General features: G+C 43.5%; 1 protein-coding gene across 3 annotated transcripts; it reads left to right on the top strand.

Annotated features, from left to right (window-relative positions):
• Positions 1–256: 256 nt before the first annotated feature.
• On the top strand, positions 257–11,086 carry LOC115020477 (actin-related protein 2-A). 3 transcript variants are annotated; one of them, XM_029450539.1, is made up of 11 exons: positions 257–413; positions 2,601–2,711; positions 3,197–3,211; positions 4,516–4,731; positions 4,832–4,904; positions 5,576–5,712; positions 6,114–6,263; positions 7,552–7,697; positions 8,130–8,262; positions 10,600–10,805; positions 10,856–11,086. In XM_029450539.1, exons 1-10 carry the CDS (start codon positions 366–368, stop codon positions 10,768–10,770), a joined length of 1,200 nt encoding a protein of 399 aa, XP_029306399.1. In that variant the 5' UTR covers positions 257–365; the 3' UTR covers positions 10,771–10,805; positions 10,856–11,086. The 3 variants fall into 3 exon arrangements, with proteins under 3 accessions (XP_029306399.1, XP_029306397.1, XP_029306400.1); XM_029450537.1 differs by having other exon boundaries at positions 10,600–11,086; XM_029450540.1 differs by lacking the exon at positions 3,197–3,211 and having other exon boundaries at positions 10,600–11,086.
• The last annotated feature ends 2,984 nt before the right edge of the window (positions 11,087–14,070 follow it).

Genomic DNA, 14,070 nt, shown 5'->3' with positions numbered 1-14,070 from the left:
TTAGCATTGCTCTGAAGATCCAGACTGTTCTAGGAAAAAGAAATGACATTTTTTAGGCAGAAGAGAAACTTTCCACCTCCACCCAAGACACTTGACATGTTGCATGTGGATATGTAATTAGGCTACCCTGCAAACACATAACTTTGTTTCTAGCAATGCAATCAATCAGTCAATGCATTTGTTGTTGTAAAATGAAAGAGTTTGAAGATGGACATCTATAGTGGGGGGAGTGACTGACATTTGAACGTCTGTCACACACCGGATGAGCACCCTTCCCTTCCTCCTCTCGGCCGGGTTGGTGTGTCTTCCTTCCGGCTTGCCGAAGAAAGTTGAAGGAGGTTCAGCGGCAACTGGGCTTTTACATAATGGATAGCCAGGGAAGGAAAGTGGTGGTCTGTGATAATGGGACCGGGGTAAGTCTGCTGCTCTGGGTTAACACACTCTCGATCCGTGTCTGGCTTTAAACGGTACCGTTATGTCGAGTGATTTGCTGAAACAGGAAGTGGGGCTGTCAGCGGCCAAGCTAGCTAGCGTTAACTGGGTGGGTAGCTAGCTAGCCTGTTAGCCAGCTCATTTTCATTCATCCAGACCCGACACGGAAACGGCACGTAGAGTGGGTGTAAATGTCAGGATAAAAGCTGGATACACAGTTCTGATAATAGCTCATACAGTGACATAAACCCCCAAATTAAGACAGACGAGTAACTGCTCATTTACTACCCATGATTACTAAGCTAAGGCAGCTAGCTAGCATGCTAATTTAGCATTTAACAGCTGGCTGTCTGGTTTATACTGTCTGGCTGCTGCGTCCGTCATTTTAGGGATTTGTTTTGCAAGCACTGCGTTATAAGCAGATTCATTATTTCTGGTTTAATTATCAACGACAGTAGTTTCGATGTGTGTCAGCTAACATTTGGCTTCACGTTAGCTAGGCCGTGTCACTTTAATGAGGAACCACCTTTTTATGTTTTCCTGTTGAGCACCAAGCCGGATAGAAATGTCCCCTAACTTGTGGTTAGTAAAGTCTTTCAGCATCAAAAAAATCACACAGCATACTTTTTTTGTTATCTTATGCATTCATCATTAATCAGCCTTGTTTTAACATATTACTGGATAGATGAGGGGCTTTATGAAATACTATGTACGTAATGAGAAACATTGCAACTCACAGAAATAAACTCCAACCATCAGCCCAATATCAGTCATGTTTGCACTTCATCTCTTTGGTCCTTTTGTCAAAACCTACATTGCTGATTTAATGGATCATTATGCTGGTGAATTGAGGGGATTTTTCAAGCTGCTGTGGTTTGTTGACAAAATGAGAAGTTTCTAAAATACAGCCAAAGAGGATGTTTGCTCAGGAAGTTGCTGACTGAGAAGGCTTTTTTTGAGATGTGACTTTTTCAAGAGCATTATGCAAAACCAGAAAAAGAACTGAGCTGTGTCAGAGTTTAACTGAGAAGTCTAGAGGAAGTGAGACCAGTCAGAACCACAGCCACATGTGTCACCAACACGTACTGTTTTCACATCATAGTCTACTGTAAAGTGTGGTGAACTTGTTTCTAGTTTGATTTACCATTTCGCAATCTTCCACTAAAACTCACCATGGAAGGTAAACCGGTTCTGTAAGATGATTAATCAAACGGCACCTTTTACAATTTACATTACAGGCAGAATTCACCTCGCCTGTTACACTAACAACCTCCTTCCACCAAATTCCTTTGTTGGGGCTCAGCAGTCGGGAACAGTGTGCACTTATTCTACAAGTTTACTTTAATACGTTAAACGCTGCTTGGTGGATCATCTCATCTGGCAGTTGTTTGGGAAAAAAGTATTTTGTCACGTTATTTAATTTTTACGTTTTATTTGAGGTTATAAGATGCAATAACAGACACTTTAACATTAATGCACTGCAGAGGAGCGTGCAACTTGCATGCACAGGAAAAGGTGGTAGGTAATTTGAGCTATGGCTAAATATGATAACAATATTTTAATTTGTCACAACAAATTGTCGAGATAGCACACAGCTTAGATGCTATCTCTTCCTGGTTACAGTTGAACGAGACGATTCTCTGAGCTTATGTAACTGTTGTAGCTGAGTGGCCTGCTTGGCCTTCATGTCCGCACAGTTCTAATGATTGTCTCGTAAATAATGTTGCACAGTATTGATATAGACGTATCATAGTTCTTTATTACTTAAGAAGCCTGTGGTGTTTGTCAGTATTGCACAGCCCTTTCATACTATTAAGGATTATTTTTTAAAAGACTGTATATGCCTTACTAGTTAACGACTGTATAGGATCAAATTAAACAACATTTAATGTTTATTATTATGTTAAAAGCTGTGGATAAAAAAACTGCTGTGCTGTAGGCTACAGCAGGGGCTGGCTGCAGATGTTCATACTCATTCACACACACATACTTGGAGGCTCTGGCGTTGGCGGTTACATTTTCATCTCTGTCTAAATACTAATTAAGCCCACTGTTATCAGCAGGCTGACAGTGACTTTGTATTGCACAGTTTATCTCATCAGCTCTTTAAATGTATTTCCTCACATCACATCCTCTGTGCTTTGGTTCTCTTGTGTCTCCTTTTTTAGTTTGTCAAGTGCGGCTTTGCCGGCTCCAACTTCCCAGAGCACATCTTCCCTGCGCTCGTTGGGAGGCCCATCATTCGCTCGACGGCCAAAGTCGGAAACATTGAGATCAAGGTACCACCTGATGTTCCTGGAATGACTGTTGATTTCAAGGGCAGGGAAGCACTGATGGAGCAAGAGTGAAACTGCACACAACAAAGCAAAGTCAGCTTCTATTATCAGCCCAACGTCTAAGCCACAGACGGTCTAATTCTGCTCAAAGATCTGTTATCATTTAATAGTGAGTTCCAGTAAGTCTCATTCAGTTCTGAAATCTGTTAAGTAACAGAATAAATCCTCTAACCATTAGCTGCACCAGCTTGTTGGAGACATCCTCCCAGTGCAAACAATAGTATCTCCAGTACATTCCTGCAATTAAGTGTCATTTGGGTAAAGATCAGTTGATTAACAGCAGAGGTCTAAATGTCTGACAGCTTCCCATCATTTTAGCATGAAGTCTATCTCTATCGTTCTCCTGTTCCTGTCGTTGTTTTTGTTTATTCCTCCTTTATATATCTACCTTCCTCTTCCATGTGTCTTGTTCCCCCTCGATGAAGTAGAATGCCCAGAAGATGGTGAGTTCAGGTTGCTGTGTGCCTCCTGTCGCTGCCTGCTCTGGAGAGTCGTGTCATGTTTTGATCTCAACAGAAAATGAAGCTCTTTGTTTGTTTGCAGATGTTTTATTTTGTCTTAACTTTTCGTTTTTTATACTCGCACAATAATTCAATTTTTCTACTAACCTACTTCCCGTTGAGTCTGAGCGTTGGCCCAACGAGCGTCCGAGAGGCCGGTAGATGTGCAGCCCGTACACTAATGCACTCCTCTCTCCACGCTGAACGTGTTGCAGAGATGGCTGCGATGAATCATAGACCAGCTGTTATCGATGGAGTGCTAAAAGAGATTTTGGACCGATTCCATTTTCAGAGTCTCTGATCTGCTGGCGCATCCTGACAGCTACACCCCCCACCCCTCCCTCCCTCTCTCCCTCCCCCACTCAATCCTGCTGCTATTTAAGTACTGAAATAATGGCAACCGTTTTCGGCTAAAAAGAACTTAACATGTCAGCCGCAGCTAGAATGCTTGGTGATAAATGTAGTGTACCTATACGCACCATAGATATGTTTACCTCGCTGCGATGACCCTGCTTTTAATGTCCTATTTTAGGAATGTCCAGTTCAGAGCATTTGTATTAGTCTAAGCGGGTGTTTCACCTTCAAAGTTGAGAGGAAGTGTCCACACTTGGACAGCTGAAAGTTGCAGACGGAAGCACATCTGTTTTTCTTTTAACTTTTAAAGAATTGACTCCACATGGAGGCGATGCCTTCTGACTGGTACTTTGTAAATGCCAAAGCACACAGGATGAACCCATAAAATGGCTGCCTTCACCAGGCTTTTGATGTCTCCAAGTGGAACGTGAGATGCTTGACTGTGTGGCTAACACTGAGCGCTAACCCAGACGTTGTTTACATTGCCAGGCTGCTTTGCATGCATCTAGCTGAACGGTGCTAAAAACAAGTGGTTTACTGTAGCTGGAGGGGAAACAGAAGTGTTTCCAGGTGCATGGGACATGATGGCCTGTTTTGCATGCTGGGTAACTGAGTTTTAATTAAAAAAAGCTACTTTGGGCGTAGACAACAATGCAGCTGTCGTCATCTTCACGGATGACTCAGCTTGATGATCCCGGTTCCCTGATTTTATGAGACCAGCTGGCCGAGGGGAACACGTTTAAAGTCCCGATTGTGTTGCCCAAAAGCAATGCTCGGTGCTCAGTCCCTACTCCAAGTGACCCTGACTGATCCAAACTAGCGTTCAGAAGTGGAGGACCACACTGCAGAACCTCTGAGGTATTTCTCTGTTGACCTTTGACCTCTCCCTCCAGGACCTGATGGTGGGGGACGAGGCCAGCGAGCTGCGCTCCATGCTGGAGGTCAACTACCCCATGGAGAACGGCATCGTCAGGAACTGGGATGACATGAAGCACCTGTGGGACTACACCTTCGGCCCAGAGAAGCTCAACGTCGACTCCCGCAACTGCAAGATCTTGCTGACCGAGCCGCCCATGAACCCCACCAAGAACCGCGAAAAGATCATTGAGGTGTGTGTGTGTGTGTGTGTGTGTGTGTGTGTGTGTGTGTGTGTGTGTGTGTGTGTAACCGTTGTACTTACAGTCTGATGTTTCCCGTCTTCTCCTACAGGTGATGTTTGAGACCTACCAGTTTTCAGGAGTCTACATTGCTATTCAAGCCGTGCTGACCCTGTACGCCCAAGGTAGGAAGACACACATGAGTGCTTGGGTTGCACGTTTAATCAGTTTCCACATCAGAGAGTTTGCAGGTGTTCTATCTCTGCAAAGCTCTCACCCACAAATGAGATTTCCCCTGACACCAGATTTGTATCTGTGGTATAAATGGTAAGTGATCAGTAGTTCAGCAGCTCGGAGACACAAGGCTTTTCATTTTAATTGTGGAAATATTCCTGTGTGTGTGTGTGTGTGTGTGTGGCCGTATTTAACTACCACACCTTTTGTGAAATAGTTTGTGCAAAGATTAGTTTTAATGAGACTACTTGGATACCAGATATGTTGTTCTTTGTGCCAGTGCGTCTAGACGGTCACATGATCATCACTTTCTACTGTTCCAGTGACAGACACGATGTCATCGGATGTGTTGCTTCCAGCCGGATCAGATTACTGAAACTATTTGCGCCTCCAGTGAGACTCTCTCACATTTAGTCTTTGGGCTTAATACCAACTAGTGAGGTGTTAGCAGTTAAGTTCGACATGCGATGTGTTATCTTTCCAGGTTTTGTGTGTTTACTCTGCCAACAAAGCTAACAATCAGTAGCCCAAAGCACACACTGGCTAACACACGGAGACAAACGCACCTAGCTCGGTCAAGTTGTAGATTATTAATGTGTGTGTGTGTGTGTGTGTGTGTTAGGCCTTCTGACCGGTGTGGTGGTGGACTCGGGTGACGGTGTGACTCACATCTGTCCAGTATATGAAGGCTTCAGTCTGCCTCATCTGACAAGACGCCTGGACATCGCAGGCAGGGACATCACCCGCTACCTCATCAAGGTATCCGTCAGTCTTTCCTGTCAAAGTAACGAAAACACAACAAAAGTTAGCCATCAGGGATCCATCGTCACATGCTACGTTCCAGATAATAAGGCGCATCATAGTGCTCAGCAGTGCTATCACTCTACTTCCTAAAGAGGGTGTTTGATTCATCTTTTCTTGCACGAGTTCGGTCTCTTTAAAGGGGCGAATATCATCCAAACAAATCCAGTCTTGTTGCTCTTTAGAAAGTGGAAGCTGGCCTCATCTTCTTTGTAAAAAGGAGGTAACAGGGTCTTGATTCTGGCAGTAGTTGTTGTTTAAAGGAACATATCAAAGGATTTCATTGAGTAACTCAAGAGAAATGCATTCTGACCTTCCTCACCTTCCTTCCCGTTATCCTTCGCCCTCTCTGGGTGCAGTTGTTGTTGTTGAGGGGTTACGCCTTCAACCACTCTGCAGACTTTGAGACGGTGCGCATGATGAAGGAGAAGCTGTGCTACGTGGGCTACAACATCGAGCAGGAGCAGAAGCTGGCGCTGGAGACCACCGTGCTGGTGGAGTCGTACACGGTAAATACTCATGTTTCCATTTTCAACATAATAAAAGTGATGAATCTCATTTGTTTTTTCAAACTGTGAGAAGTGAGACGCGTGTTCGTGCTTCAGACGCGTCTGTTTGTGTGACTCTTCTCACACAGCTGTGACCTGATGTTTGTGGTTGTCATTTCATCAGGTGACACGGTAGTCAGTGTGGAGCCACACGTAGAAAGGAGTTGCTGCCCTCACATGGACATTATGTGCATCCGTTTGTGTCACATAGAGGGAAAAGGACATTTAAATAGACTTAAAGAGAAGATGTGATGAATGATTATTAAGCAGCTGCAACATACTTCCAGCCCTCTGCATTCCTCATTAGTTAGTTACTCTTTTAAAATGTAAAACGAGTTATTTTCATACACAAGTTTTACATTTCTGTAAGTCCGTCCCAAAGGGTTTGTTGTTCAGAGGTGGCAGTATTTTCTGAAGTACTCTAAACTCATTTGTGGTAACTAAAGCTGTTTCTGCGCGGCGCTAAGTAGACTGCCACATGCCCGCGCTGTTGGTTCTGTTGGCTGCGTCGGGAGCGGACAGGGCAGTGCTGCTGACTAACTGTTTTCTCTGGGACTGACACACATGGGGGCGCAGCGCTCCTGCACCAGGCTTGCTTTTCTTTCCAAGGCCCTTTTCCCTGCAGAGGGAACCACAGAATCTAAACGCAGGTCCAAAGTCTGTGTTACTGCACGCCTTACCGAGCACATGTTGTGTCTCCGAGCTCACTGACCGTGTGCGTGTTTGGGTTAGTGTAGGCGACTGTGTGTGTGTGTGTGTGTAGGTGTGTGAACATGTATGTGTAAGTATCGTTTTGTGTGCGCGAGTGCGCCGAAACAAGGAGGGCAATGTAACTGTGGCCGAAGGGCCCTGAACTGTGCGTTACATCATTTCCTGTGCAGCCACTTTGCGGCGGCGGCTGGGCTCCGCTTCCTCCCACTGCCCTCGGCTGAATGAAGCCTTTTTATAGTCGCACACACATTCACTCTACTCAGTTTGCAGCCTACACTCTCCGTGCTTTAACTTGCTGTACAGTATTATCAAGAGTCTTGGAGGATTTCATACTGCAGTAGACACACGTACGGTTCTATTGAGGAGTTATGACTTCCTTTCATACGTCGCAAACAACCGTTGAGCAGTCTTCTTCTTAATCCTTACATTCAAGATTTATGACTCTCTGTTGAGTCATACAATAAATCCTACCTCTTCAGTGGTGTCACATTTCCTTTTTTCCGTCTCTTTTCATCTCATTCCTCCCACACATCTCCAGCTGCCAGATGGTCGTCTGATCAAGGTGGGAGGAGAGCGGTTTGAGGCCCCCGAGGCTCTGTTCCAGCCCCACCTCATCAACGTGGAGGGCGTCGGAGTGGCCGAGCTCCTCTTCAACACTATCCAGGCGGCCGATATAGACACCAGGTGGGCCAACAAAAGTGCACAGATACACGGCGATGAAGATGCATCAGTGTGTTCAGAGTGTATGCGCTGTAGCACGCATAAATACACGTTAACAAGCCACAGCACACACGCAGACAGAGATGTTTAAAATGGTGTCGGCCCAGGCTGAGCTCCCTCTGAAGCAGAAGAGGGTTTTAGATATTAAACTGTTCTTTATGGAAAGTTTTGTTAAAGAGAGGAAACGTACGCCTGGAAACCCAATACGTCATTATTTAATCCAAAAGTGTCGATGAATTGAAGTGAATTCTTCCTTCACTGTGGAGGAATGCGAGGAAAATCAGTTTTCTACTGATGTGCCAGTGGACCTTCTGTGGGTGAAATGTTCCTTTTCAAAAGGAGAAAATGTTTGTTGGGAAGGAAACTAGCAACACTTGTTCTGTCTCCCGTCGCCAGGTCTGAGTTCTACAAACACATCGTGCTGTCAGGAGGATCCACTATGTACCCCGGCCTGCCGTCCCGGCTGGAGAGGGAACTCAAGCAGCTGTACCTGGAGCGTGTGCTCAAAGGAGACGTGGACAAGCTTTCGGTGAGATATCGACCCTGAACGCCTCATTTATAGTTCTACTGTAACTTATTTACTTGAATATTTCCCTTTTTATGTATTTCATACTTCTACTCCACTACATCCGACAGAAAACTTTCTACTCCACCACAGTTATTTGACAATATTATATGTAGTTACTTTGCAGATACAAAATATAAATCAACAAATAAATGATGATGTGTGATTAAGAAGTATGTAATTATTAAGTATATAAAGTAGTTCAAATGAGTTCCACCTTTATCTGCTGCAACATTAAAGGGATGAACACATTAATACATCAATAATAATAATAATCCAGTGATAATATTCTGCATAATGAGTACTTTGACTTTTACTACTTTTAAATGTACTCGTGCATGTGTTGTAAACATGCATTCTCGCTGCTGCAAAGAGTTTATTAAATATTGAACGTGTCGCAGGACTTTTATTTGTAACAGAGTATTTCTACACTGTAATAAATAAATAAATGAAAAATATATGTTTTTAAAATATATATATATATATATATATATATATATATATATATATATATATATATATATATATTAATTAATAATAAAAATATATATATATATATATTATTAATAAAGAATATATATATATATATTTTATAATAAAAAAATATATATTAAAAAATAATAATAAGAGTGCGTTACTGAACGTTCAGATGCACTAAAGTCTGGATTTACTGCTTCTCAGTTGGGCTGAATTAGTATTTCCAGCTGACTTTTTTTTTTTGGGTTTGTTGAAGTCGGCCTGGGCGGGGTTTCCCACATGTGAGAGAGCCGTAAAGTGCCAGAAAGCTCCGACGACCACAGGGAACATACTTGAGAGGGTTTAGTGTGTAAACAGTGACTGACACCTGACAGTATCTCCTTTGTCCCGATGAGGTTGAATCCCACACACAGAGTTCACAGTAGAATTAAACACCTTGAATTATCGTCCAGTTACTACATGAACCGTGAGTCTCAACAAAGTTTCCCTTTATGTTTAGTCTCAGACTGCTGCAGTGCACGTGCACGACCACCAGGGGGTGATAGAGGTTAACAGACATTAATTACATTTAATCAAAGCGTTTTAATAACAAAGTATGTGAGGTTCACTTCCCGATGATAAATATTTGTTTTGGAAAAATATCCCTTCATTACATTTCCACTTCAGTTTCCCAAAGACGCTGAGGATTTTACTCGGAGCTATTTTGTAAACAAAGGTCTACAGATGACTCATGAGTCATTATGTGCTTTACTTCTCTGCCCACGACTGCAGCCGACTTCGCTTTCCTTCGACTGTTCACCTCGTTTAGGAAGTCTTTTACATGTAGTTTTCAAAAACACCCTTAAAAACCTTGTTGCACGTTTCAGTTCTGCTATTTAATATACGCCATCTGCGCTTCCAAACCGTCGACACACGGCTAAATACTATTTGTAGCTTGCACCTTTTCAACTGTTTGTTTGTTTAGACAGTTCGTCACGTGAGCTCCAAACAGAATCTGTGCTTTTCGCCCTATTTGGTGAAGATATAAGTCTTTGAGACATACCGAGCATACAGTTTCAATACTTGTCCGGTCTTTAAAACGAGGCACCGTCGCACTAAGTTGTGTCTGACGTGACTTGAAGCCACATTCCAGGCAGTGAACTAACATTTTTACACTAACAAAGGTTTAAATGATTATGTGAAATGTGTTTCTCTGACGAACCCACAGAGGATCATCACCCGACAGTTCCCCGCTTCCCCCTTTTTTAGCATCTTTAAGTTCCCAAATTTTGATTTGAATGTACGAACGCTTGCAGGGAATGTCTGACAGGCTTTGTTAACGCAGGAAGTGTTGTTGTTGTTGTTGTTGTTGTTGTGGAGTTTCAGTTTTCAGACCTGTTGCGAACACTGACGACTGCTGTAGTAACTCCGCTCATTGATTTCGTGCAGAAAGTTATAATCCGTCACATTAACAGGAAGTATTGTTCAATACTTTTAGGAAGTACTGAGCACAAGTGATGTCATACATCTAGGACATTTCATGCAACTGGTTTTCTCTCGTACTTCCATATGAAGTGCATTTTATGATCTATTAAAGTAATCTTTAAAAAGTATTGCATTAAACTTTGCACAAACACATGAGCAGGTTTAAGCCTCTGCATCGAATGTTGATGCAAATCTCCATTTTGTCTGAAACTGCAAAAAAGAGCTGCGGCGTGAACGCAGCCTCACGCTGCGGCGTGAACGCAGCCTCACGCTGCGGCGTGAACGCAGCCTCACGCTGCAGGATGTTCCTTTTGTTACACACGGCCGTCTTTAACGTCTCTGTGTCGCCTCGTCTTGCAGAAATTCAAGATCCGTATCGAGGATCCTCCCAGGCGAAAGCACATGGTGTTCCTGGGCGGAGCCGTGCTGGCCGACATCATGAAGGACAAGGACAACTTCTGGCTGACCCGGGAGGAGTACCAGGAGAAAGGAGTCCGCGTGCTGGAAAAACTTGGAGTCACCGTCAGATAAAGCGCTGAACGGACAGACCGCACACACACACACATACACACACACACACACACACACACACACACACACACACACACACACACACACACACACACACACACACACACACACACACACACACACACATCTCCCCCTCGCCCACATCGCAGAGTATATATCTATTTATCCCTCTTCTCTCTTCCGGCTCTTGATGCTCCTCAAACATCAGAGGGAATCGAGCCGTCCTCTCCTCTCTCCTCCTCTCTCCTCCTCTCTCCTCCTCTCTCCTCCTCTCTCCTCCTCTCCCCTCCTCTCTCTCCCTCCTCTCTTCTCCTCTCCTCTCTCTCTTCTCTCTCCTATCCACTCTCCTCCTCTCTCTCCTCTCTCTCTTCTCCTCTCCTCTCTTCTCTTCTCCTATCCACTCTCCTCCTCTCTCTCTCTCCTCCTCTCCTCTCCTCTCTCTCTCCTCTCCTCTCTCCTCCTCTCCTCTCCTCTCCTCCTCTCCTCTCCTCTCTCCTCTCCTGGTTTGGGATTGGCTCACACTTTTCCTCACAAAGCCCAGAGAACCAGTTCCATCTTTGCAGTTTCACACTGAAGCCCCTCCTTCACTTCACTAGAACTTAAAGGGTTAACGTTGCTCTGCTGGTGTATTTTGCAGTCTGATTTTCGCTGGTGCAGGAAGTTAAAACCAGGGTGAGAAATGTTTCCTTTGCTTGTTTACCTCCAAATAGGTTTGTTGTAAATGTGTCAGGTGAACCCACCAGCCACGTTTAGCTTCCTCCCTGATTGAACCTCCGGAGGCGATAAAATGATGCACAGTTTCTGTAATATCACAATCAGGGTCCATCACAAACAGCCACGGGCCGCTTTCAGCTTCTGATCCAGGTGAGCGAGAACTGATCACATTTTTATGTCCGTTTTTTATAACTGATATCATGACTGTTTGTTTTCTGGGAGAGGGATTACGTTTTGTTCTGCTTTGTGTTCAAGTTATATCTTAACTTTTATTATTTTCCATGTCCTTGCTGTGCACTACTACCGTTGTAAATGGAGTGTACTGTGGCAACAGAAGTTCCTCCATGTTTTTATGAAGAATGGTTGATTTATAAAGGGACAAGTACACAAAGTAAGGTGCTTTGGGGTTTGTGGGCGGTGACACGATGATGGGATGCGTGGGAGGGGGGGGAGCCATACTATTAGTTCCTCATCAAACAGCCTCGCCATCGCCTCCTCTCGGTGTAAATCTCAAGATGAATGAATGGGTGTGAGCAGTTGTAGCAATAATACAAACTGTGGCGACGCCATAGCACCTCGTGTTCCTTCAGATCCACCACAGCACGGAGGCGGTCGCAGGTTGACGATGACATTGCTTTTTAATTTGGGCGCTGGGCACTGCAAAACTGGGAATAATAAAACTGTATTTTATCGACGTTGAAATACTGTTGAGACCATATTTAAGTTCTCCAGTCCTTTACTCCCGATGGTCGACTTGTGATTACTGGAGGCACTTCTATTTTCAGTATGAGAAAATGTGTATATTTTTTTTTTTCTTCCTCCTTTTTCCCCATGAACGTCTTCGATCCAGTGCCAAGTGCAGTTCATGTTAACTGGATCTCATGTTTTCATGTCTTTCTTTTGTTTTTGTTTTGTTGTTGTTCATAGCATAACTGCCTAACGCTGATTTAAATAAAGAAAAGTGATTTATAAGGATGTTGTGTGGCAGGTTTTTCACTTCGACACAACCGTTTATAAATAGCAGGTTAACTGAGGTCTATGAATAAGTATCAAACACTTGTTCTGGGTGTGACTGAATAGATGATTTAGTAAAGCTGTAAACTCTGTAGTTTCCTGTTGGGCTGCAGCTCACAAGTCTTTTTGTCCAAACTCTGATCATCTTTGCTTAAAACTTTCGATTTACAGTCAAATTATTGGCCAAATAATCATTTCAATCCTCTTGGAGAGAGACATGATGTGTACATGCTGTATGATTAACTTTAATTCAGTTCTTATTTGTGCACAGTACACTGATGAGTCATGTTTCCCAGCCACCATCTGCAATCTGACACAAACCGAAATGAAACATGAAAGTTCATCGTTCTTCACTTAAAGAAATAGTTTAACAAAAACATTCCCGTCTGAGACGTCAACAGAGCGTCTCCATCGCGGCTGAAAGTCTGTCGGTGGACTTGAATGAAGTGGGATTGTTTCGTCAGTCAGAAATTGTTATGCAACGCAAAGTATCGTACGCGCTTCGCTTTCTGACATGCAGCCAGTCAACTCGAGCTGTGAGTCATCTTTGGGCGGAGAGGAACAAATCGATAATAAAAAATAAAATAAAAGTTCACTGATCAACAGCAGAACTCGTTTCCAAATCCTCCGCTGCTGCTGCTGCTGCTTCTGTTTTGTGTTGCAGCAGATCTCAAAACAGTTTTCCTGCTCCTGAAATAACACATTCCTCGTCTCACAAACAAAAAGTTGAATCTATCAACAATAATCGAGCACCCTTCCTCGACTTAACGCGCTCGGCTGTTTTGCTGCTACAGCCTTACTTGGTCTGGTAGGATCGGGAGTTTGTTGACTAATGTGAGCAAACTGGATCCTGCAGTTCAATCAGCTGTTCAGATAAAGTTACGTAATCTACCTGTCTATCATTAGTTACTGATACTATACCGTGTTTAATACGTGTGCAGCAGCATGTTTCCCTTTGTCACTGTCGTCAGCAGAGTTAGTTATAATGTTCCTGTTTACATCTTTTTAGTGAAGCAGAGGTTTGTAATTGATTCAGGTTTTAATCAGCAATTACAAAAAGGTGTGCACCACACTTATCTACAGCTTGTTTTCATTTTACAGGAATACAAATGATTGTATTGGATGTCTAATGGACTTCAGGTTTGTTACAATGTATTTTTTAAACCATTGTTTCCTAAAGATTATGCAGATTTCAATGTGGCGTCATTAAATATATTCAGTTTACAAAAATATAAGACAAAGAAAAGCAGAATATTCTGAGAACCTGTGACTGTGGACATTTCTGCTTGAGATATAAAACTGATAAACGGTCGCAGATGAATGTTCTGCCTGTTTTCGATTAGTGAGTGAATCGACTTAACGATTGCAACTCCAGTCTTCTGCAGAGCGCTGGACAGGAGACGGGTTGATAGATAGACTGCGCCCCCAGAGGAGAGGATGGAGGTCTGAAGGTGACTGAGGCACAGAGCAGGAGGAGGAGGAGGAGGAGGAGGAGGAAGAGGAAGTGGAACAGTGGCAGAGGACTGGCGCCACCAGAGGAAGAGGCTCTCTTTCCGTGCCTGAAATAAAGAT

This window comes from Cottoperca gobio, chromosome 15, assembly GCF_900634415.1.
Source record: "Cottoperca gobio chromosome 15, fCotGob3.1, whole genome shotgun sequence".
NCBI classification, from domain to species: Eukaryota; Metazoa; Chordata; class Actinopteri; order Perciformes; family Bovichtidae; genus Cottoperca; species Cottoperca gobio.
This window is presented reverse-complemented; position numbering and strand designations above follow the sequence as displayed.

Bases quoted from the DNA above. Each gene is read 5' to 3' on its own strand.
- LOC115020477 (XM_029450539.1), top strand. From the start codon at position 366: ATGGATAGCCAGGGAAGGAAAGTGGTGGTCTGTGATAATGGGACCGGG. The intron at 5,713-6,113 runs GTATCCGTCAGT...CTCTGGGTGCAG, and splicing joins TCACCCGCTACCTCATCAAG to TTGTTGTTGTTGAGGGGTTA. The intron at 6,264-7,551 runs GTAAATACTCAT...ACACATCTCCAG, and splicing joins TGCTGGTGGAGTCGTACACG to CTGCCAGATGGTCGTCTGAT.